The sequence below is a fragment of the Pocillopora verrucosa genome, chromosome 14 (genome assembly GCF_036669915.1).
Source record: "Pocillopora verrucosa isolate sample1 chromosome 14, ASM3666991v2, whole genome shotgun sequence".
NCBI lineage: Eukaryota > Metazoa > Cnidaria > Anthozoa > Scleractinia > Pocilloporidae > Pocillopora > Pocillopora verrucosa.
The window spans coordinates 17936935-17963570 of NC_089325.1; the positions used below are offsets into that span (position 1 = coordinate 17936935).

The following is a 26636-nucleotide window of genomic DNA, read 5'->3' on the forward strand; positions in this document are numbered from 1 at the left end:
AATTGTCAGATCTTTGGACCGGGCAGTTAAGTGAAAACATCGAGTGCCTCATGACGAATACATCAGTAAGGAATTTCCCTGATTAAAGAGAGATGTACCTCTCCTTAGAATACATTTTGACATAAAAACAACAACAGAGAAATGCGAGCAATTAGTCGTCATTTACACTCTTACTGGCAGCCACTTGTACCCGACGTCCGCGCTACAAAATGGTTACGTGACTCTGATACGAATTAAAAAATTTCCTTTCAGCGGTAAAAGTAGTCTTCCAGCTGGGTTAAAAATGGTCAATTAAAATTTTAAGACCCAAGAGTACAACATGGAACTCAATTAATCACAAGAAATGGCTATTTTAGTGTTTTAATTTCGCAGTTTAAATCAGTGGTGAACCTTCCAGACGAGAAAGGGCGTGATAACGTAACTTCAACTTTATCATATACAGTTATCGACTTTACTAGAAGAGAAACCATATTGTGTTTCCTCTTTAGAAGTGTGCTTTTAGCTAAAGTACGTTGTCAGGTGACCTAAACTTCCGATACTTTAGACAAGAACTTCCATACTGCTAAGCTTCATTCACGACATTAACAACTGTCTACCACAGAAGATATAAATCACGCAAATATGTCAGCTCTATTAAAATATAGAAAAGCTTTACCTCAAGACATAATAATTCTCATAAAAGTTTCTTTGGCCAAACTGAAGTGTAAACTCTAAGCTGCCTTCTATAAATGTCATTTTCTTTGCTGATAACCGGAATCTATGATTATTAAATCTATTAAGTTCCTTTCTTATCCTTGCTCAAGAACTTTAACTTCCGTCATTTTTGTATGCAAATGTCGCCCGTTGAATGGCCAGTGTCGATTTTCTATTAATTATTTCTCGGCGCTTTTGTTCAAAGGAGCAATTATGAACTCACTTTGAATAGGAAATTTTCTATAAAACCTGGCGTGCAAGGATGTAAGACGCCCTAAAATCAGTCACCGAGTGAGAGGTAATTGCAGCAGAGAGCTCCTTTATAAGTTGTGCTTTCTGATGTTCATCTCATATCGTTGATTTATTAGCTAACCACTAAGCAGAACTTTCTATTTTCTTCTCCTTGCAGGCACAAGAGCTACAGTACTGTACAATTAAGACCTCGAATTTTCTCGTCATTAAAGGTAAGTAAAATTTGAATTGTATTTGCGTCTATGACATGAGCTGTTCGTGACTCATTTCAGAAAACACATTGATATTGAACGATAGCACTGAAAATGACTGTCCGTATCCACAAGTTATTCCTAAAACCCCGATTTGTTTTTGTATCTTTTAATCGTATACAGAACCGAATGTGGCTCCACGCGTCTTTCACGTCAATTTAAACAGAAATTTCCTCGAATGCGTTTCAATCTTACTTACTTTTATATAAATGTCGTACAGTGCATATTAGATTTTAACAAAGCCTCGGGCTAGAGTCTTTGAACATATTCAAATAAACAATTGAGTACAACTTCAACATCAGTTTTGCAGTTCGCATGGTAAAACTGGCTTTAGGTAAAATGATGGTTTGTCGCTCCCAATCTTCCTCTCTCTCTCTCTATCTTTCTTTCCTTAAAAACAATGATGCGAGGAAAATGTTCATATAAATCATTTGAGACCTTTAATTGGATCTTCCTCGTGGTTTGCTAATCAATACCTATCAGCACTCACGAAAGTCTGTTTTAAAGTAGACCATCCATATTCGAATTGGTCCTTGCTTTAACTTGTGGGCTGCTATAGGCGTTTTTCTCAGTCTTTCCGGTTAAAATATACAAGGAGAAAGTGGACATAATTTTCAAGCGTTCTCTTACTGGAACATGAAAAGTGACCTTCATTAATACATTTTGGATCTTGATATCCACTGAGGTCGGCTTTCATTCTTGTTCCACGCCAAAATTACTTTTAAGTTCTAAATATTTCAAAATATTTCATCTGTTTAAAGGAGATCGATGTAGTTCTTTTTAATTCCTCCAAATTGCATGTGTATTAAAAAATGACTGACGAGCTTTTACTTGCTTTTCAACACAGTCTACAATATAAACAAGTACCCACTTCATGAGAGAAAAGTCATCAGTTGTGCAAATAGGAAATTTTTTCCTCCGGCAAAATTCAACAGCAGATTCTACCAACTGAATCTTATTGTTCTTTTACGCTTTGGTGAAACTTATCGCGGGCCCTGTTAGGGCTTTTTTTACAAGAGAGGGATATGGGATGACATTTTTCAGGATTATGAGCTTTAGTGATTAAATTCAACCAAGCAATCTCTTGATTCATCCCCGTATTTGTAAGAATCTGATGTACCGAGCAGCATTTTCCGATTGAAAATTAACGATCGAACTGTTTTGAAGTCACGTTCGAATTTTAATTCCAATCATCAGCTTGACGTAAAAATTTTAGGTTGATTTATTTGTTTGTTGAAAACCAAGCTTTTATTGGTCTCTCACGGTTATGACTGACATTTCGAGATGAAACAAATTCCACATTTAGCCTCCCAGCTGTGTCCGTCACTTTGTTAAGAAATAAAAAACAAAGTGCTCTATAGTTTCATTCGTATTAATCCTTCACTAGCTTTTCTGTCAAATTTCGATCCGTCAATTTTTTGCTCTATTGGTAGTTCAAGGTTTGCGCGTTTGTTTGAGTATTTTATCAGAGAAATTTTTGTTTAAAACTGTAGTAACGTTATCACTGCGCAGGAAATATTTCTTTTTAGTTCAAGTCATTTGCCGCGATTTATTTTTACGTTCGATTTGTTAGTAGATTCTTGTTCTGTTGAGGAAATACTTGTCTTATTGACCAGAGCTTAGTACTTGCCAAGTCAATTTCTAATCGGTTTTTCACCACTGACCTGACCTTTTGGTACAGGATCGTACGAAGCCTAATTGAGGATACAAGTTGTATCACACATTGGTATTTTTCCCATTCGGCGCTGCTAAGTGTGATATTGATAAAATACAATGAGAAAGAAAAATCACTTGAAACTGCTTGATTGAAAAAAAAACAGTTTTTCCTGCTAAAAATCATTTCTTTCCTTATACATCTGATGCCAATAAGGGTTTTATTCTTACCTGGAAGGTTTTTCTTATTCATTAAGACATCAAATAGATAGATTTTGGATATAGGGACTAAAAGACATATTTCTCGAGGGACAAGTAATGAAAAGCTACACATCCAAGTGATAATAATCCAATTCATGTATCCATTATATTTCAGATGAAATCCGAAACAATTCTTTTGGTGATGGCGTTTTTAGTGGCGGCTGCTACCTTATCATCAGCGGATGATTGTTTAGACTGCACCACTACTTTCACCATGTGTTTTGATGCGTGCCAAAATCCGACCATTTGCTCTCAGTGCATCGATGCGAAAGACAACTGTCAGAGTACATATTGCGGTAAAAAAAGGAGCTTTCGACCAAGACTTCGTTCCTTCAATGACTTTATGAAACAAAAGTGAGTTTAAGAGATACCAAAATTAAGAAGAGTACCTTCAAAAGAATCGCCCATATAGTACTGAAATCATTGTATTAGAATACTTGGAGTAGTAAGAGTATCTACTATTGTAACCCTACTCCATTCATTTAGAAAGTTGTAAAAAAAAACAATCCGCTCTCTCACAACTGTTGTAGCACTCTTCTTTCTGATGCCTTTTCTGGTAAGTCAAACGACGGAAGAAAAATCTCTCTGGTAGGGAGGTTTGTCGTTCAGGGCTTGTCTCACCTTTAGCGCCTGTAAAACCCCTTTTTTTGTTGTTTTATTTTTCGGTTTGCCTTGTATGGGGGTGGGGGTTCCTTTTCAGTTTTTTTCCCCTTTTTTTCAGTGCAGTCTCAAAACAGTGCACCCGAGTCGGATACACTGTTTTTAGAGTACACCTTTAACTGCTCTTTAGCATAAGCAATAAAATTCAATGGCATTAAAAGACAAGTATCTATATCATTTGACATTTATTATGATAATCAACTTCATTATAAGTGAATGTATAAACAATTCGGTACGGTTTCGCATGAAGAGCCACATTCAATTGCAATCATGCGTAGACACAATTGTTTTCATAAACGCGTTAGATGGACGCCATGATAAATCTTCATTTGGAACATCCCCTAGAAACCATATCAAGATTCGGGTGTGAAGAGAAATAAGTAATTTTAAATTGACATATCTTGGCAATAATTTTTGAAAATGATCTACAAACGAACAGCACATCCCTAGACACAAACTTTTCGCGCAGTACCTTTCCCATTCCGATTGAGTTACACTACTGGAGATAAAGCAACCACGCAGCTTAAAGAGGTTTCGTTTCTTGGTGCTATTTTGACAATCTTAGGATGGAGAATTGTTATTTGCGGAGTCGAGGCTAACATTTGATCGGTTCACACTGTGCAGTAAGTAATCAGTTTGTGCAGCTCGGCTAGAAGGAGAGTGATACTTAAAATTAACAAACCGTGGAGCGAATTTTGAAAAGCTGACGTTTGGGGTGTTAGTCCTTGATTAGGGCCTTTCGTGCCTGTGTCACTTTTCGAGATTCGCCAAGGTGATTTATCTTCATTTATCTACTTCAGTTGATAATCAACCAGGTATTTAACTCGCCCTCTGAAGCGGTATGACTTTTTCCCCAGAGCCTCATAACCGCCGCGTTCATCGGAAAAAAGCCTCTAGAAGAAATGGCTGTCTTGGGGAGGAGAATTTCATACCATTGTTCCCTGTACGTTTAAAAAATCAACTACGGTAGATTTGTATTTATCTTGCATCACCACGATAGGGTAGAGAATGTTGAACTTTAGTAATGGCCCAAGCTACGAATTTGACAAATTAAAGACAATTCGCCTGCACATCATAGATGACATCAAAACACCATTGACGTACGATGTGATCTATAATTATGTAACAAGGCAGAGTCATAGGGAAAAGTTTATAAGTACAGCTAATTCTTGATATGACGCAACCTCGATTTTTTTTTTCGTCTATGGCTGCAAAATCGAAGCAGAGCGTAGGCCTACGTTCTGGTCTTTGAGAAAATCTACGTAGCTGATTTAAGCTCTTTCATTAAAACATGATGAAATTGATCGAGGTTCGTTTGGCACTGCCTCAGTTGTGATGAATCTGGTAGCAATTTAAGTAAGATGTCCATTTCAAGTGCCCGAACAGAAAAAAAAGTAAAAAAGCTTTTCTGCAATACTATAGCTGCATTAAGTAATTCCAACCATCAAATGGGCTTTCTTTGAAAAAACTGTCGGAAATCAGCCAACTGAAGAGCCTGTAAATTAGTGTTCTATTTAAAGATGTGACATCTTTCTTTTTTTCGGTAATTTTTCTTTGAGTTTATTATGAGACTTTGGCCCGGAGCCTACCGAAAGCAAGCATACTCGATGTTTACTAAAGAATTGGTTAATGCTTAGCGTATAAATATCGAGTTATGGGACGAAGACAACTCGAGTCGAGAATTAGATGATTTCATCGCCGCCGAAAGCTTGTCAAACACAGTGAAAAAGACGAAATACGAGTGGATAAAGTTTGAAGGGTTTTACGAACGGCAGACTTCGATAGCAGTTTTAATGAAATGAACATACCTGCTGCTACTCTCGACAAGCTCCTTGGAAAGTTCTTTAAAGATGTCCGCATGTAAAATAGCGGCGGGTACGTACCGGAAAGTATTTCAAGCTTTCAAAAAGGAAACTCAATTTATCTTTGTCTTGTTCGTCTTCCTCTATATGCCGCTTGTCTTCCTCCAATAGCTCTGCTGAGCAGGCTCAGCTCCCAAGCAATGCCATGCACATCCTTCTTTCTTCGCATCAAGAACATTGGCTCAATTTCCAGCTGTCATAAGTCTTGTTCAGTCTACACCGAGTGATTCCATGAAAACGCCGCAAATACCAAAAATTGGATACTGCTCGTTAAGAGTATTCATAAATTCATTCATTTATTCAACGTTGACATTGAACAAAGTTAGCCGTTCGCACTTTCTAAGAAGAAACACGTTGTGCCCTGCAGATTTAGGGCATTTTGAATATGTAGAACGTTACATCACTGTTCCTTTCAGAAATCCGTTGTATGCTTGAAGTGTTCGATTCATGTAGGTTTGCATTATCTATAACTATGGATATTGAACAAATATTTTGAGCTTTTGACGACTCAAAGTCCTGTTTTTTCGGAAGCCAATAAAACGCTCACGGCGTACTTAGGATTTGACGCGCGTCAATCATGCTTTGGTGAAACTTATCGCGGGCCTTGTTAGGGCTTTTTCTATAAGGGAGGGACATGGGATATGATTAAATTCAACCCAAGCAATCTCTTGATTCATCCCCGTATTTGTAAGAATCTGATGCACCGAGTAGCATTTTCCGGTTGAAAATGAACGAATGAACTGTTCTGAAGGCACGTTCGAATTTTTCATCCATTCATCAGCTTAACGTAAAAATTTTAAACCAGCAAGTTACGTACCAGGTTGATGTATTTGTTTGTTGAAAACCAAGCTTTTTTTGGTCTCTCACGGTTATGACTGACATTTCGAGATGAAACAAATTCCACATTTAGCCTCCCAGCTGTGTCTGTCACTTTGTTAAGAAATAAAAAACAAAGTGCTCTATAGTTTCATTCGTATTAATCCTTCACTGGCTTTTCTATCAAATTTCGATCCGTCAATTTTTTGCTCTATTGGTAGTTCAAGGTTTGCGCGTTTGTTTGAGTATTTCATCAGAGAAATTTCTTTAAAACTGTAGTAACGTTATCATTGTGCAGGAAATATATCTTTTTAGTTCAAGTCATTTGCCGTGATTTATTTTTACGTTCGAATTGTTAGTAGTAGTGAAATGTTTTCCCCCTCTATTTGAACCAAGCAATAATATAGATTTAGCTAAGCCTAAAAGCGGAGCTCGCATTTTTTTCCCGCACGTCTTAGTGGCGTTGGCGTGCCCGCGGCACAGTTGACCACGCATGTTAAAAGTAGCACCTTGTACGAACGCCCGTACGGTGTCAAGTCCAAATTTTTTCGGCTTGATTGGTTACTCAATAGCTCACTCGTGAGTTATCGAGTTAAATACCAAGTATACCGAAATACTTGGTCTTTACCGACAGAAAATCTTTCAGATACATGGTCAAAATCGGTCAATGGCAAATCTTCCAGTTGTCGATTTTCGTTCTCAGCCGTGGGAAATACTATTACCAAAGCCACTGAATACGTAACTTTCGGTTTTTCTTTCCGTCTTTTGTTTTTCTTCTCCTTCTAGGGAAGTTTGAACGTAAGCGATACGGATTTTTCAGTGTTGTAGTAGCCATAATCCGATAAAAAATTCCGACAAACGAGCTTGGATTGAGAATGGTGAGGGCTTTGCTGTTCATTCATCAAGCAGACCGTGAGGCGCGAAAGGCGAGTGATGTGTCAACAGCTAAATACGATATTCCTTCACGTGTGTTGTCACGGCTTTTCGCAACTCCTCAATACTTTAACTCCATTTGTACCAATGGGCAATGTAATCAAATTAAACAATTCCTTGAAAACCACTTTCCACATTGTCGGTATTCTACTTAGGGCAAGAACGAGAAAATTCTAAGAACCTCACCGTACCCAGTAGGATACGGTGGGGTAGCGGCCTTGGTAACGCGAAGTATTGCAATAGCAACTACACCTTTTCACAACCACAACAAGGTTTATTTTCTACAACAGTTTCACGCGACAGTCACTTATAAATCAGTTATAATGCTTGTGATTTCATCGAATGATCATTTATTATTATTATTATTATTATTATTATTATTAACATTGTAAATTATCTATAATTGCAAATGCTGTAATTAAACAGAGAAGAGCCATCCCGTGGATCTGTTAAATAAACCATTGTTATCATCATTATTATTATTGTTATTATTATATCTGGTGAAATCGCAAGATATGCTCAATGCAGTTTCATATTATAAGAGAAAGTCGCAGACCGGGTATGATTCAGAGACATATAACGTCAAATTATGAGTGTTTCAAAGAGGCTATACCGTTCTGAAGGTGAACTTTTATTCCAGAGGAAATGGCAAAAGTTTGTTATAGCTAACTGGCATTTTTTCAAATCAATTTTAAGGAAGTCAAAACAAACCTGGTGGGGGCTATTAAGTAAATATATCTTATAAGACGTTTTTGTGTGTAGTAGTATCCCAGAGTATCTTTACGAGTTCTGCTGTATTTTGACGAGCCCGCAGGGCGAGTCCAAATACAAACAACGAGCAAACATGCTCAGAGATAGTACACACCAAAACGTCTAATAAGTTATTTATTATCCAACTGCTTCAGTTTTTATGCACTTCTTCAAAAGCGGGAAAAGTGAAGCAGTGGTTTGTGACAGGTCTTGCGCAATGCCCGCGTCGAATTGGCTCATGAGACGTCAACTTGTCACTTAAAGGTTTCAAAACGATTCAAGATTGACTTTTATTTTCGATCGTTATTTCAAATGCTACACATCTGAAACTACTACAAGTACCGAAGTGTTTTTCTATCAATGAACAGTGATGAATAATTTATCGCCAGTAAGAAAGCTTTAAAACTACAGGGAGACAAACTCTCAAAGACATGGATGAGCTCTAAGTACATAAAAAAGAATTTCCAAAACTATATTTCATTTCTATCATCCGACTCAATCACATGGCGACGACGCTTCGCAAGAATTGCTGGAGGAGCTGAAGGCTGTGAACTAAGAACAATGAAACAGTTGTTAAATACGGCACAGAGAAGGCAAGTGTAAGCAACTGTCCAAATAACCGTACAATATCGCAGGATATTTGTACTCAATTCGCGTGTTATTTATACTCTACTTTGTGCAGTTGGACAATGACTAGATTTTATTAATATTATGAAACCTAGTGCAATAGCGGGACTGTTAACGTTAAAAATTACGAAAAAAACAACTTCCGACTTCTCACACGCTAAAAAAAGGAAAAAAACAGACAAGTTTCCACAATTGTGTTAATATTATTGTTGTCTGAGGGATTTCATCTCAGAGCATCCAGCTGCAAGACCACTGCCTTCATAGCTACTGCTTAACGTTTAAGCCATCGACTATCATTTAATGGATGAATAGAAGAAATTAACTTGTTTGAAAATGCAACAAACTCATCACCTAACGGCTCCAGTATGGATACAGCGGGAGCCAGGTTATTATATTTCGAGTCAATCCAGATGTGTACAAACATCCGCACAAGGACGAGGTGAGAAAGAGGAAAGACTGCCACCAACTTTGTGTGAACAGACATCCTACTATGAACAGGCTAAAATAGCGCGCAAATCAAATCCAAAAGCTCGCACAAATCTGACGACTTTCCGCGCGATAGTTGAACCGTTATACTAACGCATTTACAATTGCGCGCTGAACTTGAACTTCACTAAAAAGGCATGTTTAAGAAACTGCAATTTGTGTTGCTGTTAGCCTTATAGCTTTTAACGGCAAAACATGGCAAAGCGACGTAGAGAAGAGATGGGAAAACTACAGCAGGAACAAAGGCTTCGGAAATCGGAAAGTTGTGTCTCAGGTAATAACGTGAAACATCAACACTCAGATGAGCCTTACGCATATGACACAGATATGCGTGAAGATAGCAGCAGGTATGTTCAAATAACTGTATAGAGGAAGAAAATATCTCCTTTTTGGGTTATTTTCAGAATTTGAACGCCCGTGTGTAACACAAGTCACTTAGATGTCTTCGTGCGAGTTGGTCACAAGGAACAAAGCGAGGAGCAACAGGGTGGAGACATTTCGCTCCCTCCCACCTCCTCACACACAGCGTTTGCGATTTTATTTGGGCACCTGTATGTTAACAGTCCTTTTTTATTAAAACGAACATGCGTTTTATTGTAGAGGCTCTTGTTCTTAAGTTAACCCACCAGCAGACCACAAAAGTTCACTATCAGCAATTCAAGTGCTAATTCCAATTTTTCTAGCTCACGTCCAGTCTCCATCTACGACTTTAAACAATTCTTCTGGTCTTATCCTAAAGGGAAAATGAAGATGACTGGCTTATGCAGACATTGTATGGATGCAATTATGAGTTACAATATGAACATGACACCTGCATACATAGCTGGGAACACAACACACAGACTCAGAAAGAGGAAAGCAATATACTGGAGGGAACCAAGTTAACTGAGGGAATAGTTGAAGAGGGTAAACTGAGTGATACCAAAACCCAGACAAGAGAGGAGCGAATAAAGAGTCTGAAAGCTCTCCTTTTCAAGCACAAGGAAGATATTGAGAAGTTATGGCCTGATGCAAACAACGACAAGCAGAAAAAATGTTCTGTGATTGCCAGAAATAGGAAAATGATTGCAACAAGAAGCAATGTCTTCACTGAAGCAAAGGATTACTCCATAAAAAGAAGAATTTGTAGAAGAAAAAGAAAGAGAGCTGAGCCTCATACAAGTGGGGTAGTTAATACCAGAGATGTTGATATTTTGATGAGTAAAGGAAACCTTATGACTAAGGATGAGTTCCTAGCTGTGCTAGGCCTGGTCCGAGTCACAAAACTTTATTCATTATGACTAACTTCAACATATTCATTTATTTATATTTAATCTGACTGTAGAACTTGGCTTTACAGAAAATAGATTGTCTAGCTAGTGCATAATGGTGAGGAGTTTATCCACTTCAATAAAGGTTTTATGGCTATTTCAAATCATTTTCAGAAATAAAATTAACAACATAGATTTCCCTCCTGTTATGGTAAGGCTTTTTTTTATTAATAAAGTGCTTTGAGGGCCATTCTTAATCATTTTCAATCAGCTGTTAAATTGAATTCAAACCATTTGCATATCATTATAGACTTAAATACATCATGATCAATACATAAGAAAAGTCAATATCATCATGACAACTGAAACACACGCATACCAAAAAAAAACTTCAAAACAATTAAATTTTATGTGATTCAGATGTCATTCATTGAAGGTATTTTTATACACATAGTAAACTGTAGTATATGATATATAAAATGTCAACTCTACTGAAAAAGATACGTTTTATTTGAAATGAAATGGAAGGAAAATTTTCAAATAATTCAATATCTAAAACATTTTAGTTATGATTAATCTACACAATTTCCACATTATGTTACCCTAGAATTTTCCATGTTACCTACTGATGTGCTTGTCTGTATATAAGGCCTGTTTTTTCCCTTGCAAACATCAATCAATGTGAAAATAATGTGAATATGTGACTTAATGGCCATGCGGGATGCTCCTGACTAATCCTGTTTCAGTGACAAATACTGGTATGGACCCCTTTGCATGACTCTGCAAGGTGGCTTTATATTGGACCCAGTTTGAATCACCACAAAGGGTAATCGAATTATGCTTTCAAATTTTGACATATCATTTACATTAAAACAGTAGTAAAAGCTCATCAGTTACCATCCAGTTGTTACTAGGATCCCTTTTCTATTTCTTTCTAGTTGGTTTAATTGTATTGGATTTTCTCAAATTGTCTGGGCACTAGGCTTTACTTGACTGCTTTAAAAATATTAGCCAAAAGAATAGCACATACAGTATTGTCCAATTTTTCATTATCTGCCTTCTTAAAAATTAACATATACCAAATTACATAATGTAGAGGTTTAAGGATAAGTAGACTATGTGCTTGCATTAGAAAATTAATTTGTCTGTTGATTGATACAAAAACTCACAATTCATTTATCTACAGAAATGGTACCTTTAGTGTATGCAAGGGTGCCAAATCCAGTTGCTGTACAGTTCCATGCAAACTTAAATGAATTACCTGTGAATTACAGGGAAAATAATAGTTTTCAAACTACATTGTTTTCAAAACATATGGCTGTATACCCAAATATTTTTGTCATCTAAAGATAGAACTGGCAGTTATTGGCAGATCATTAATTTGATTGACAGGTCAATTGTGAACTGAGTAATCAGAGCTATGAATCCATAGATAGTGAAGTTTTCAATAGAAACAATGGCAAACTTCAAAACAGCAAACTTAAATTACAGTTTTTACCCTTTGGTTCTTTTATGTCTTTAAAATAGCTATTTCTATTAAAAAAAAAAAAACATTCAATCAATATTTTATGTCTACTCAATCATGTGAGTTTCACAGCAAGCTAACAGCTGCTCCATATGTGGCCCTGTAGAAAGACAGTACTTTGTCATGAAATTAGTGTTTTGCTGCCAACCTTATGAGATAGAGGTTCCTTTCTCTTTGTGTCTGGGTACTAACACGAATACAAAAAGACAAAAAGATCTTTCATATTGGTTTCTGTTAAATGAGTTCAAGACTCAACGAGAATTCCCTCGTGAAAAGGTCAGAAAGAGGGTTCCCATATACTATTTTGTAAAACTCAGTCACATTAAGATATTTGGCCCTTTTGCGCATCACAGATGATATCATTTGAGACTTTTCTTAAAATTAACAACCAGGATTCACAAACTTCACAAATTTAATTTTTTCTTTGTCTAGTCTTGACCAGTCTTATGAGACAAATGGTGACATGATGTCTCATCTTATCTGTTCAAAGACCATAGGTTAAGTCTATTTTATGACTTTTATCGATCTATATGAAGTTCATATCCTGTCAAAACGCTTGTAAATTCTTACATTTTCAAAACCATTATAAAGCCGCGAATTCGTCACGCAAAACAAAATGGTTCCCGGATCCCGTGTAATTCAGATCTTCATTTACGAGTCACATTTGAGTAAAACAAGTTCACTTCCACGCGGAAAGATCTTACAATCTTTAATCACGATTCACGAATGAGGAAAAAAATTAAATCATGATTCACGGGGGAAAATATCGTCCAATCACGTTTCATCTAAAAAGTATAGGGGACGGGGCGGAAGGAGGTCCTGGTACATCGTGATACAAATTTTTATTTATTTAATGTAATTTCGCGGAAAGCGAGGCATGTTGCTGCGATGGCCGAGTGGTTAAGGCGTTGGACTCGAAATCCAATGGGATCTTCCCGCGCAGGTTCGAATCCTGCTCGCAGCGGGTTTACTTTTTCCTTTTTACTTTTTACACAAAGTTTTACGTCTTTACGTCAAAGTTTTAATACGTACGATGAGAGGGATTTTTGCTCAATTCCAGAAAAAGATGCTGTAAATGCTGCTTTTTTTTAAGCTGTGTTCTTCGCAAAATTTTAACCTAGTGCCCACGGACCGCACAGGTATCCAAACGCGAAACCCAGTTAAGTGCTGAAAAATTCTTCTTATTAACCATGAAAAGTTGACAATACGAGATAATTGTGTAAATTATATTTGTGTAAAAACTATATGGGGGAAAAAAAGGATGACTAATGCTTTGAGCAAAATGAATCCTGCGTTGGCCGGGAATCGAACCCGGGTCAACTGCTTGGAAGGCAGCTATGCTCACCACTATACCACCAACGCGCTTATGGTAAAGCATGGGTAAATTTGTGTAATTATTATATGGTACAAAAGCCCGCCTCCGACATAATAGAAATTCGGAAGCAAAACGCTTTTCAACATGCTATCTTATTTCTGAAACAATCCAGTTACATTGACATTGACATATTATTGTTAGATTATGACTAGCGCGCTCATTGGGATTAGTTCATGAGTACAAGTGTATGTTCGTAGCTTGTATATAGAGCCTGCATACTTTCAACAGTATTTCGTCACAAAAGAGATTGCACAAACCACATTACAATCATACTGACATGTTGAACTGTGATGATAATTACCTACCATCTTCAGTTGTAAGATAAATGATCCAAACAATGTTGCAATAGGATAGATAATAGATAAAAAAAGAATGGAAATTAGATAGATATGATGTGAAATACGTTAAAAAGGAAGGTGATACCAAAAAAATATTTCAGTGGAAACTAAATCAGGAAAAAAAACCCCGAAATGACAATATTTAATTTACATATTAAATCGAGGTTCACATGGTTGATTGAAGAACATAAAAGACCCTGAAAGCAATCTCTAGGGAAGGGAACCATTTTCGAAACTCATGGGGCGTTGAAGAGTGTTTGCGCAAAAAGATAGATATTCGCGAACGTAGGCAAGTTGTGTTTTGAGGTCTTTTGATGTCACCAACATAGGGATAACAAGAACTGCGGCTTCAGCGAGTGAAGTTAAGACTTTTCAAGAATATCAGCTTGTCTTTTGTGCTGCCGAAAGCTCCATTGACTGAGTTACAGTAAACGCCTTGGATAGTATGCCACAGACACGGTTCTCATTCGGCAAACTTCTTACAGAGATGCCATTGCAAACTTTCGAGGAATGTGAATTTATACAGACTCAACAAGTTCGTACAGGCCTTGTGTCGGAATAGGCGGTAGAGTTCCCTCGCATTTCTATTTTTAATTTTCAATTAATTTAATTTTTTTTGTTGTTTTTTTGCTTCATTTGTATTCCATTTGAATTTGTTTACAATTCTTGAGATGAAAATATACTAGAGCAGCTTATATGAATAAATTTACATTCAAAACAGTGAGCGGGGTATAAAAGGCAGAAGCCCACTTCTAGCAGTTTTTCTTTTATTTTATTTTTTTTTTGTTCAGTATTTCCGCTAATTGAGGCCCTAATTTGAAGCTCTTCGATAATGTTTTAAATTCTGGCTTGCGCATTGCTCCCATACCGTTATAAACTACCCAGGATATTAGCTTGCAACTCAGTTGGTATTACACTGAGCTATCCCTCAATCAATATCATTTCAGGCTGAGAATACTAACTATGTTTCTCCGTTTCTCCGATGAAAAAAAATAAGATAGCAGAGATAGGATCGGTTATTAACAAACTGAATATCACGGCATACGTAATCAGTTCATGTCATCTAACCCAGGACCTTCAGTATAAATACTTGGAATTTGACTTAACTGTATCTGTAACTACTTTTCCTTACGCAAAGCATCGTTCTATTTTTATTAAAGTAAATAGTAAAAATTAAAGTATTATATTTTATTGTAGTAATGCTTTATCCCTAACCAAAGTTCATCAGACGAGAACGATTTAGAATTCTTTATTGAACCCGACGACCGATAAAACCCTATTGAGGAACTTGTTTACTAGCACCTGCGCTAAGCAAACATTTATCTCGGCCAATCCGTAAACACGGTGCTGGCTCTGTCCGTTTGTATTATCTATCCGGCACATCCAACAGATCACCTAGCGACAGGGGCGGTGGAAGCGAACCATAAGTTATGAACTGAACGGTTTTGTCAAAGCTCTCGTATTTCAAACCACCGTCTAGTTTCATCTGCCTTGAAAAGTCATCTTCCAGCCTTCTGTGGCGATGCATTACAGGTTCTGGATAGTACGTTCTTTCACGCAGTTCAATGTCTAAATATTTTTCAAGCGATAGAAGTTCTTGCCGTTCTTTTTCAAGCATTTCTAGTATTTCATCCATCTCGGCCAAAAGCTGTAGCTCTTCACTAGATAATGACGAATCTTCCATAAACGATTTTATATCGGAGCTTGTAAAGCTTTTAATGTCTGTTTGCAGGATTTGTTCTAATTCTGACACACGTCTGCTGAGAATAACCCTACCAATTTGTAGTCGTTCGTGTTGTCGCTTTATTTCCGAAAGTTCCTTAAGGAATATATCATGCATTTCGTCCATCTTAGAATCGAAACCTTCCATTTCTTCTTTATTGGAGAATTTAACTCCATGAGAAACAAGCTGACAATCAATCACATCGTCAGTTTTTCGTTCGGCGCCCAGATATTCCCTCCTTGCACCTTTCAGCTCCACTTGTCGGTCGCTGATATCATTTTTTGTTTTCTGCGATTTGCAAGAGTTCAACTTCTCTTCTTTCTGAACCCACAAACCGTTGAATAAAAGTAACCAAAACTGCTTGAATCTATAGCAAAGAGACATATCGTAGACTCCTAACCTCTCGTGTCGCTCGCACAGGAAGTGTCATAGTAGCAAAGAGAGTTTATATTCAAGCTGTTCTTCTTTAGGATGTTCTTGCCAGGCGGGCTTCGTAAGGTAGCGCGTCTTCTCGTGCATCTGTCCGTTCTTCTTGCTCTTAGGGTGGTAGAACCCCCGAATGGGCTAAAACATTCTTCTTTTCCCAAGGTCGACCTCCTAAAGTTAGGAGAGTCGCCCTAAAACGCAAACAAAAATACCCGTCAAACCACTTCTCTTGTCTTCCACCCACGCGTCGCAGACAGAACAGGTGATTCGGTGGTTTTTCCCTGTGAGCGTCGCCTGTGATGAGCTGTGTTGGTTTATTAAACTAGCCAATCAAATTACAGCATATCACTCAGGTACCTGTTAATCCTACGCTCATTATCTTTATAAACACATGACTTGAAATTCTCAGTTCTACAGTTCCCAACGACGATATTAAAACAGAGCCAAGTACAAGTATCATTATAAAAAAAATTCTAGTTTTGCAATAAAAGCATAAGAGCCGTCGAAGATTGAGTTTTTTTTCCGAAACGCCCTTGAATATTGTTTCTCGCTGTCTGGAATGGGAGACATTTTACATCTAAACGCCAAGAAAACGGGTTCTTTGTTTTAAATAAAGCTTGTCAAATTGACTATCCTATCATAAAAAGTGTTCTGTTGTCAAGAATACTTAGACGTGTAGTATTCTTAGGACTCTATGATCTAGTCAAGAAAACTCATGGTGGAAAGGGTAACGCCCATTTAACAAGGTGTATCACTTTCACTGGAATTGTAGGATTGACATCTCCATGATTGCGATGCTCACTTCTTAGCCCCCTTCAAGTGGTGAATAGACAGAAAAAGGAGGATACAAGGAAACCAGGGTTTAATTTGAGTAAAAAGATAAAAAGTGAAATTCGATGATAATAAATTCGAATTTGAAACTCCGCGTAAAAGCTCTGTAAAGTGTTCTTGACTTTAATTATATTCCTTTCCTTTAGTTCATCCTATTGGTGTACAACTGGAAACACCAATGACCTGATCTTTTTATTGTCATGTACTGATACCGTTACCGTCTGATCTGGTCACTTGCTGGTTCTAAAGCCTGAGTGAATGGTAATAGCGGGTTACTGATGGCAGCGGGGGTCAGTAGTGTGTTATGCTGAAATTACTGACTACCGAGAATTCAAAGTCTTCTCCATCTTTTTAAACGCCTTGTAGCTCAGTATATACCATAAACAGGCATAACTTTTGCTTTCAACAATCTTATAAGTTGTGAGCTGTTTGCAATACAGTTGCCTTGAGGAACTGAAAATCTCTTTTTTCAGATTTTCTCATGCCAAAGTGGTAACTAGCTTCTTATGGAGTTCGGCTGATAATATTTCGAACTTTTCATCAAACATTTCACCAACATAGCATTGTCTATGCTGTCCACATAACATTATGATAACAAATATTAATCTCTTAAACAACCCAAGAACTCCTCCACTTCGAGCAAAACCCGTTTGCTGGAGGGTCTCTGTTTATCGACTATTCTGAGCCTGTAATCTTTTAGCTCAGCGGCTCTTCGGAGTTTATAACTGATCGAATTTGGAACAAATGATCCATGAGACCTACACCTGTTGTTTTTCATTAAATCATTTTCATAACCTGCTCTTAGATTCAATAGCGCTTTGAATCACGTTCGTACAACGATTGCCTGAGCCAAGTACAAGGCTCAGTTTAATTTTAGTTTATTTCTACAGAGTTTAATGAGAAGGATAGAAGTGCATGACCAGGCATCTCAGTAACCATGGCGGACTAAGGATTTACTTGACGGGAGATGTTTTTCAAATTGTTTATCTGAAAAATGGTATCCCGTGATCTTTGAAGACAAACAAGACAGCTATCTAAACAAACCATTAGTTGTTGAAGAAATTATCGCATCTCACGCCACACAGAAATTAAGCGAGATGCGGTATCCGTGAGCAGGGCTTTGAAAGGAAAACCACATCACTTGTTCATCTCATCAAGATTTTGAATCTATAGATTTACACCCAGGTCAGCAACTTCTATTAAGATACTCTTCTGGACGGGAGATATTTATTTTTAAAGTCAACAATTCGCACAGGTGGGAGCTCAATTCCTCCACAAAGAAGCTCTTGAATGAAATTAACTTCTATTTGAAATTTTCAAATCGATCCACTTGCTTATGAGACACGTGGTAAACAAGTAACTGGTATTACAAGGTGCTCGGGTGCAGTGGTGGCTGTTACAAGGTGAAAAGAAAATGAAAGAAAACAGCAAGGAAACGGAAATTACGTTAGAGAAAAGTGCAGACTTTCCAGACTCTCCAGACACCAAACCAGACACCCAACCGGGTGAAGACAAACTTGTCTCGTCATTTGCAACTTTTTGGAACATTTGCAACACGATTCAAGGTTTACCAATCTTGGTCATACCTTACGCCGTTAGAAATGGTGGCTACTTAGCAATACTTACTCTTTTGTTAGTCGCCGCTACCTCTAATTACACCGGAAAAACAATTGTTCGGTGCCTCTATGAAATGGATCTAAAGAGCGGTAAACGAAAAAGGGTTCGTAATTCCTACGCAGATGTCGGCGACGCTTTTTTGCCGAACTTAGGAGGTCATCTTGTCCTTGCTACTCAGTTTATAGAGTTGCTGTTTGTAGCTTCATTTTACCCTCTATTAGTTGGACGATTATTGGCCAAATCGTTTCTCCATGTTGCTGTTCCTTGCTGGCTCTGGACACTCATTGGCGGTATAATTTTCGTTCCAAATGTTTTTCTCAAAAACCTTTCCCAAGTGGCATGGACCAGCATCTTGACGGTACTTTCTGCCAAAATTATCTTCATTACAGTGTTTGCGTACAGCTTATTTCGGTTTCACAAATGGGAGCTAAATTCTCTAACACATTTTGACGCCAGTACATTTCCTTCAGCTTTAGGAATCCTTGTAGCGAGTTATCTGTCGCAGCCCTTTGTATCACTCATCGAAGGCAGCATGCGCTACAAAGACAAATTCAATTTGTTGATGAACGTTGCTTACGGAGTAATGACATTGCTCAATGTTATCATTGGAGTAGTTGCTTACATCTCATTTCATCCCAACACAGCTGAAGTCATAACAAACAACCTACCAGAAGGTTCATTCCGTCGAGCGGTAAATGTAATGGCAGCTGTGTTGTCTTTCACGTCCTATACATTACCAATGTTTACTCTATTTAACATCGTTGAAAAATCTAACCTTCCATGTTTACCAGAGGATCTCGATAAATCCATTTTGAAACCATCCGTTATCTTCCTTCGTTTGTCAATGGTATCTACGAGTGTAATTTTCGCTGCTACTTTTCCTGCCTACACCTATTTATTAGCATTTGTCGGCAGTATCGCTGGCATCAGTTTGGAGTTCATATTCCCACCTTTGTTTCACCTAAAGATGTACTGCCATGACATGACATGGGGTAACATTATATTAGACGCAGTTGTTCTTGTTGTGGGTATTTCTGTGTCAGTGACCGGAGCGTTCTTTTCTGGGCGTTCAATGATTAGTACTTACAGTCAACCAATAATCGATCACTGCTTGTGACACTTGGATCCTGGCCTCTCGATAGCCCAAAATAAGTTTAAATCGATAACATAATGCTGGGGGGGGGACGTATTAAAAAGGCACTCAAAACAGAACATTTCATCTCCTCTTGTGGATCCAAAGGAAAAACTATACTGGCATGTTTGTGTCCATTCGTAGTTCCTTAGTTTCGTAGTTAAATAGTTTCTAGTTACATGTATCACTTTTGATTTGGGATTTGTTCCAGTGATTTTTCTTTTCCAACAAATGGTGCGTTTTTGCAAGAAGAGTTTTTTCGAAACAACGAAATTTGATAATTATCCAAATGAATAAATTTAAATTCAAAGAAATAAAGGATTTGCAAGTCGCTGGGTTGATGTTCTACTAGCTCTCCTCAAAACCGCAGAGATCAGCGTCAATTGCTGATAGATTGACTTCTCTGATAGAAACAAACATAATTTTCTGAATACGTCAATCAGAAGCTTTAGATAGCTTTTCCATTCAAAGCAGCGTCAAAAGAAGACTTGAGCCGAAGTGAGACCGTGAACTTCTGTCTTCTTCAAAGCGTTAAAATTATAAAAACTATCACCAGTCAGTCAATAGTTATTGCAAATGCGCCAAAGGGAACCCTGACTGGTAGTAAACCAGCTCGAATGCGACGACAGCATTAATTGTTCATAACTGGTGAGGCAGCAAATTTGAAGGTGACCTCTAAATTAGAGAAGAATGGACCAAAATTAAGTTGGGTTTCAGAAGGGGAAAGTTCAACTTTCACGCAAGGGTTTTGGATGATGAAAGATTTGCGAGCTCTTAATGCATCCTTGGTTGGAATCAGCGAGACGCAAAATCTTACTATGGATGAGTGTATTCTTAAAAGTCATGATGTTTTTACTCCTAGGGTACTTGAGGGGTTTGCAATGATGTGACATGTCCTTAGATTTTAACATTTTCAGCGAAATGTCAGCATGTAAATTTCCTTTGCAGAAAGTCAGGCGCAAACGTCCTTTTCAGGCTTTAGCGTTTTAAATAGCTGTCTTTTATATTACAACTCGCGGGTTCGGTGAGATGAAGCGAAACAAAAGCTTCCTTGGTTGAATCAGCGAGACGTAAAATCGTACTGTGGATCAGTATATTCTTAAAAGTCATAATGCTTTTAATAAAAGATATACGAGCTCTTAATGTGTCCTTGGTTGATTCAGCGAGATGCAAAATCGCATTATTCTATCTATTGTTGTGTTAAGAGGAGAATAAGAGAACAAATAATGATTGAAAAGATCTGCGGCTATGATTATGATTTAGGGAAATAGCGTACTTTCAAAAAGTAATTCTGACTCCGCTATAAACCTGCACTAACTCTCTTTTCACCGCTGCTCGATAAATACTCGTGAATTCAGGCATCTAAATCACGTTACCCGAAGCTGCGTCCTCAGCTGAAGCAAAGTCGAGGAGTGAGAGTTCGAGACTTGTCAGAGATGCTTCTCTTTTTCCCATCATATGGCTCAGAAATAAATCTGCATGGAACTTTTAAAATTTCGTCTCAATTAAAAATGGAGGAGCATTTAACTATTAACTATTTTAAGTCTGATAATTTTCTCAATTCTTTTAATGAGGTTTTGGGATGGGAGTTGGTCTGCCTGAAGCGTACTCGGACAGCTCGGTGTCTAGTAAACACCTTTCCGAACATTAGCGCATTGTTGAAGATGCTGCTATTTTTTTCATTTGCCAGAATATATGAATGCGTGATATTAGAAATGCATTCAGTATGCGGCTCTTGCCAAACACTGAAGGTGCATAACCACTTACTGATAACTAATTTACCTTGATATAGTTTTCTTCCTGCTTTGAAGCGGTAGTTTTTTTTATCATTTTATCATATATGGCAGCTTAAACTAAACGTTTAAAAAAAAGTTAGAGATCTTTCACCTCCGACGGGACTCGAACCCGCAATCTTCGGCTACACTCCGTTCTCAGGTAGATACCCGTGATTTAGGAGGCCGACGCGTTATCCATTACGCTACAGAGGCCACTGAATAGCTTTAGATTTCAAAATATTATTTGAAAGCCAGTAGTGCATTTTATTTTCGGAAAAGTTATTTCTGGCTCATTATCATTTGTTATGATCATTTGTTATGATATTAATCTGCTGGTGCTGTAATAGTACCCGCTCAACGAACTATTACAGAACATTGGTGCGATCTCTTAGCTTCTGAGGGCCAGAAATTGCCTTTGCCATTTTATTTCAACACACCTGCCTATCATGCATTTTCGTAAATTGAAAAGTTTCGTATATACAACAAAGACAGTACGAACAACAGTTACTATAGCATTTCTAAGAACGGATGGGAGCGTTAGGAAGGCGAACCCCTGAAAGACTCATTTTTAATTGTTGTGGAAATTTTTCAGTAAAGTTACGAACATTTTTCACCCGTCTAAAATGCTAAGGAAGACAGAATCAAGGTGTCTTCAAACAACTTATATTCACCATTAGACTTGCTGGTGCAACGGAGTCTCGACTTCGTCATTAATTTTTTTTCATATTGTACTGCTTTCACTTTTGACCATATCATGTTTCTGTAGATTATTAAATTTTAATCTATCGATTTAGTTTGAGTTTAATAATACTGCCCCTAGGAACAAAACAATAACGTTATTTGTTTATAGAGCTAAAAAATCAATGACTTGTAAAGAGACCACGAAATAAGCTCTGGAACAGCGGTAAAACAAATATTAAGGGGATTGGGGAATTATCACAAGTGGTAGAGCGCCCGCCGAACATACGGGAGGTACCGGGATCCATTCCCGGATTTTCCATGTTTCTTTTTTTCTTACATAAAAAAAAATTACTGAATGCTGATTGGCTTAGACAGAGGGCATTTTTTTTCTTTGCCCTTTCATGCGTGTTGCCAAGCATCATTTCTCTCTCTTTTTTTACTTAAAAAATCAATTGTAGTAAATTAAGCACAAAAGCGCTGCCAACAAAAAATTTTGGATTAAATTATTAGATCCATTAGCTTAGACGGTAGAGCGTGATGCTATTAACGCCAAGGTCGTGAGTTACACCCTCACACAGACCATAAAACTTTTTCCTTTTTTTCAAAAATTTTTTTCTTTTCTAGCATCTTCCAAATTCCGTTACAAAGCACTTCATCAGTACTTTTCTCTTCCTGCAAAAAAAGGTCGCAGGTGTTTCATCGTCGTCATCATCATCAGGTCGAGCTTGCTCGGTATCCCATGAATGACCCTCCCTCCACCTGTCTCTGTCTTTCATTGCAATTGGTAGTTCTTCAAGTCTGCTTCCTCTGTCATCCATCAATTGGTCAGTGTAGGTTTTTTTTGGGCGTCCTCTCGGCTGATGTCCATGTGTTGGCCTCCAGAGTAATACATCCCCTGCTCCTTTACTGCGCCAACAATGCCCAGCGAATCTCATCCTTTGTTGCTGTAGCGATTTACTAATTGGCGGGATGTGGCCGTAGAGCTCTTCGTTTGTGGGGTAGTCCATCCACGATCTGTTTCAGGCAATGCATAGCATTCTAGTGTATGCTCCGTCGATTTTCTTTTCCAGATGCGTTGTTAAGGTCCAGGAGACTGAAAAGACGGTCTCCACTGCTGCTCGAAAGAAGTTTCTTTTCAGGTTGTCTGGAAGGTTTGATTTCCATATCTTGTCCATTTCATTTAGAGCATCCCACGCTTTTCCTAGTCTGATGTTCACATCATGTTCAGTAGAGGCGATGTAGCTTCCCAGGTGTTTAAAATCTTCCACTTGCTTTCTTTTCTCACCATCGAGACTCTTCATCCCTTCTGACGCATCTTGATTGAAGCAGATGAACTCTGTTTTATCTGCACTGAGGTTGAGCCCTATCTCCTTTGCTGTTCTTTCAATGCTGTGTAGCAGGAATGTTGCATCTTTTAGGACGTCAGCCAGCACTGCTAAGTCGTCAGCATAGTCTGTATCTGTTACTTTCATAGTTGGGAAGCATTTGCTCTTCCGCTTTGCGAGGGTAAAGCCAAGTTCATTGTTCTTGTCTAGAGCTTTACGCAGTACATAGTCAAGACATATAATGAATATGTATGGGGCTAGTGTATTACCTTGGAGGACTCCAGCACTGATATCGAAGAAGTCTGTGTCTCCATCAGGGGAGCGAACCATAGATTGGGTGTCCTGATACATTATCATGATGGCATCTACTGTTTCCTTGGTATTCCATAGGCGGATAAGATCTCTTTCATCTCTCCGCGGTGGATCGAATCAAAGGCTTTTGAAAAGTCGATGAAAAGGAGAGTAGCTGGAAGGTTTTTAGATTTTATGCCTTCCAAGATACGTCTGATGGTGAGTATTTGTCTTGAGGTTGATCGGTTTGTGCGGAACCCGTTTTGGTTTTTTCATGCATCATGTTTCTTTGCATGCTAATTCAAAAAGGTTGTATCTTGTGTTAGTACTTTTTGTCAGAGTTGTGTCTTGTAGAGCAGCAAATCTATTTTTTACTCTGGTAATGAAGGTGTTGCGTATTTCAGAGTTGTCTTTTAGATGTGTCCAGTCGTATGGAGAAATGTTGCTGTTCTTCTTTTTGTTTGCTCGAAGACTCAGACGTATTTGGGTGGAGACGACACGATGGTCTGATGCTACGCTGACAAAGGAGTTAAATGCTCTACAATTCTTTGCACTGTTTTTCCACTTCCGATTGTTGATCACGTAGTCTAACTGTGCCTTGCTCCCATTTGGTGATATGTGTATCCATAGCTGACCTGTTCTTTTCTGGTATTTCGTGTTGAGACATAAGAGATTGTTGTCATTGATGTAGTCTTTTAGCTTGGAGCCATTTCTGTTGGTTTGAGTGTGATATGCATATTTGAAGCCATCAAGTTGCCCAAGATGTGCATTTAAGTCGCCTGCAATAATTAATATATTGTGTTTGGGAACTTGTCTGGTGACTGATATTAGGTCCTCGTAAAATGTTTCGACTTTTGTTTCGTCGCTTACGTTGGTGTGGCTGTAGCAGGAGATAATAGTGGTCTGAGGATTTCCATTGAAGGTAGCTATCATAATTCTAGGTGTTATCATTTCAGCACTGATAAGAGCATTGTAGGCTTGTGGGCTAAATAGCATTCTGATTCCTCCAGTGGCCTCATTCACACTTTTCTTCCATGCAGAGCAGGTGATAAGTCTCCAGCTGCCAAAGATGTGTTCTTTTGTTGCAAATTCCTCGTGTATAAATCTGTGTTCTTGTATACAGATGATGTCATGTTTTGTAGAATCAGCTGAGGCGATTAGTTCAGGTATCTTTCCTTCTTTCTGGAGTGTTTGGACATTGAAGGCCGCAATGAAGATGTCTTTCTTTCCCTTCATCAGTCTGGAATTGATTTTTTTTGTTTGGATCGCTTTGGTTTTAGCAGTTGATTTTTCGACTGCAACCTGAAACGTCATTGCAGGACGCGCTCCATGGTTGACCGCGCAACGAGCGATGCGGGATGAACGTCTTGGGTTTTGTGTCATTTCATACTTTCAAAGGCTGGATTGACACTTGTGGTCGCTACTCCATACAAGTGTGAGCAATACTCTGTATCAGAGCGTTTGTGCTAAGCCGAAACAATCAACATTGGTTGTAGTGAATTGCCTCGCCACAAGTAGCTTGAACCAACTTTTCAATATCTCGATCATTGCTTCATCTACTATCCAACATCCTGCCTCCCGATGTTTTCACCTTTATCACGGGTAGAGTGGCTGACATGTGTTTCACCTTGCTAAAGGGCGACCTGTGATTTTGTCCGGCACCGCTTATTGGTTATTCGCAGCTAACCTCTATATCTAGAGGCTGTTCCCCTATCTGCAACCTGGGGAGCCGGTGGATGGGAGTTCGCACCTCCACACCACTAACGCAGGTGTTTGATTCTTCTAAAAAGGTACTTAATTAACACAGGCGAGAAGAAAAGTGGAAGAAAACTAATTATGTACGTACACAACCTGTCAAAATCAATGAAATCCTAATTGCAGAAGTTATGAATGAAAGGACAAGTTTTGCATTGTGCTCGAGGGCATTCAAACTACTCAACTAGTAGTGAAAATAAGCCTCCCAGTTGGCTTGTTAGCTCAGTTGATAGAGCACTGCTCCGGTATTGCAGAGGTCATGGGTTTAAGTCCCGTAAGGGCTTGAATTTTTTCAGGCATTATTTTCGCTACTAGTTGAGTAGTATTCATAACTGCGAGGATCGTTTTCATTCGAATCGTGAAACTTATCACATCAGTTTCCTGGATCTACGTTTCCAGCTGAAGCAAACCCGAAGAGTCCTTCGGGTTCGAGTCCTGTCAGAGATGCTCCTCTTTTCTTCCATTATATTGTTGAGAAATAAATTTGCATTGAATTTTTAAATTTTTTTTCCAAGTAAAAATGGAGGAGTATTCAACTATTACTTACAAGTCTCTGATAAGTTTTTCGATTCTTTTTATGAGGTTTTGGGATGGGAGTTGGTCTGCCTGAAGCGAACTAGGACAGCTCGGTGTCTAGTAAACACCTTTCCGCAGAACAAGTACATTATTATTAGCGCACTATTGAAGATGCTCCTATTTTTTCATTTGCCAGAATATATGAATGCATGATACTAGGAATGTATTCAGTATGTGGCCTTCGCAATAAAATGAATGTATATAACCAGCAGATAAAGATAGGCAAGAGGTGATTACAGACCACTTCTTTATAACTCCTAAGTCTAAGAGAAAAGTTAAAAAGACTAACTCGAATGTGAAGGTGTGACTGGAGCCAGAAAACAGAAAGCGTCCATTGCCAACCACTTTTTAAGGTACTCGATCCATACGAAGTCGTGGTTCCAATTTTAGCCCAGTTTTCTCTACTATGATATCGTTTTCTTCCTGCTTTGAGATGATAGTTCTTTATCGTCCTATCAAATATGGCAACTTATCCTAAAAATTTTAAAAAAAGTAAGAAGCTGCACCTCCGACGGGACTCGAACCCGCAATCTTCGGCTACGCTCTGTTCACAAGTGGACACCCGTGATTTAGGAGGCCGACGCGTTATCCATTACGCTACAGAGGCCACTTAATAACAGAAGTAAAGATTTTAAAATATTATTTGAAAGTCAGTAGTGGATTTTATTTTTTAAACAGTCATTTCTGGTTAGTAATTGGCTCATTATCATTTGTTATGATATTAATCTGCTGGTGCTGCAATAGTACCCGCTCAGGTCGTGAGTTCAACCCT

The 26636-nt window shown here is 38.2% G+C and overlaps 5 protein-coding genes, 1 long non-coding RNA gene and 4 other non-coding genes across 10 annotated transcripts; 4 read left to right on the forward strand and 6 right to left on the reverse strand.

Annotated features, from left to right (window-relative positions):
* The first annotated feature begins 1018 nt into the window (after positions 1 to 1018).
* LOC131787644 (uncharacterized) lies at positions 1019 to 3631 on the forward strand. Its single transcript, XR_009340485.2, has 2 exons — positions 1019 to 1157; positions 3226 to 3631. It is a non-coding gene; the product is annotated as an uncharacterized lncRNA (long non-coding RNA).
* Positions 3632 to 9571: 5940 nt separating this feature from the next.
* Positions 9572 to 10534, forward strand: LOC131787672 (uncharacterized). Its single transcript, XM_066160871.1, has 2 exons — positions 9572 to 9591; positions 9984 to 10534. The coding sequence occupies exons 1-2, from the start codon at positions 9572 to 9574 to the stop codon at positions 10522 to 10524; spliced, it is 561 nt and encodes a 186-aa protein (XP_066016968.1). The 3' UTR covers positions 10525 to 10534.
* Positions 10535 to 12901: 2367 nt separating this feature from the next.
* Positions 12902 to 12983, forward strand: Trnas-cga (transfer RNA serine (anticodon CGA)). Its single transcript has one exon. It is a non-coding gene; the product is annotated as a tRNA-Ser (tRNA).
* Positions 12984 to 13309: 326 nt separating this feature from the next.
* Trnag-ucc (transfer RNA glycine (anticodon UCC)) lies at positions 13310 to 13381 on the reverse strand. The gene has a single exon. It is a non-coding gene; the product is annotated as a tRNA-Gly (tRNA).
* Positions 13382 to 14437: 1056 nt separating this feature from the next.
* On the reverse strand, positions 14438 to 16114 carry LOC131787710 (uncharacterized). The gene has a single exon (XM_059104796.2). The coding sequence runs from the start codon at positions 15837 to 15839 to the stop codon at positions 15099 to 15101; it is 741 nt and encodes a 246-aa protein (XP_058960779.1). The 5' UTR covers positions 15840 to 16114; the 3' UTR covers positions 14438 to 15098.
* A 2012-nt stretch (positions 16115 to 18126) lies between these two features.
* Positions 18127 to 20254, forward strand: LOC131787722 (vesicular inhibitory amino acid transporter-like). Its single transcript, XM_059104807.2, has one exon. It carries the CDS (start codon positions 18127 to 18129, stop codon positions 19444 to 19446), a length of 1320 nt encoding a protein of 439 aa, XP_058960790.1. The 3' UTR covers positions 19447 to 20254.
* A 1091-nt stretch (positions 20255 to 21345) lies between these two features.
* Positions 21346 to 21449, reverse strand: Trnar-ccu (transfer RNA arginine (anticodon CCU)). The gene is made up of 2 exons: positions 21413 to 21449; positions 21346 to 21381 (listed from the first exon to the last, which is right to left on the reverse strand). It is a non-coding gene; the product is annotated as a tRNA-Arg (tRNA).
* A 1487-nt stretch (positions 21450 to 22936) lies between these two features.
* On the reverse strand, positions 22937 to 23593 carry LOC136278301 (uncharacterized). Its single transcript, XM_066161813.1, has one exon. It carries the CDS (start codon positions 23591 to 23593, stop codon positions 22937 to 22939), a length of 657 nt encoding a protein of 218 aa, XP_066017910.1.
* Positions 23594 to 23812: 219 nt separating this feature from the next.
* Positions 23813 to 24847, reverse strand: LOC131787673 (craniofacial development protein 2-like). The gene has a single exon (XM_059104761.2). It carries the CDS (start codon positions 24845 to 24847, stop codon positions 23813 to 23815), a length of 1035 nt encoding a protein of 344 aa, XP_058960744.2.
* A 1520-nt stretch (positions 24848 to 26367) lies between these two features.
* Positions 26368 to 26471, reverse strand: Trnar-ccu (transfer RNA arginine (anticodon CCU)). Its single transcript has 2 exons — positions 26435 to 26471; positions 26368 to 26403 (listed from the first exon to the last, which is right to left on the reverse strand). It is a non-coding gene; the product is annotated as a tRNA-Arg (tRNA).
* Between the last annotated feature and the right edge of the window lie 165 nt (positions 26472 to 26636).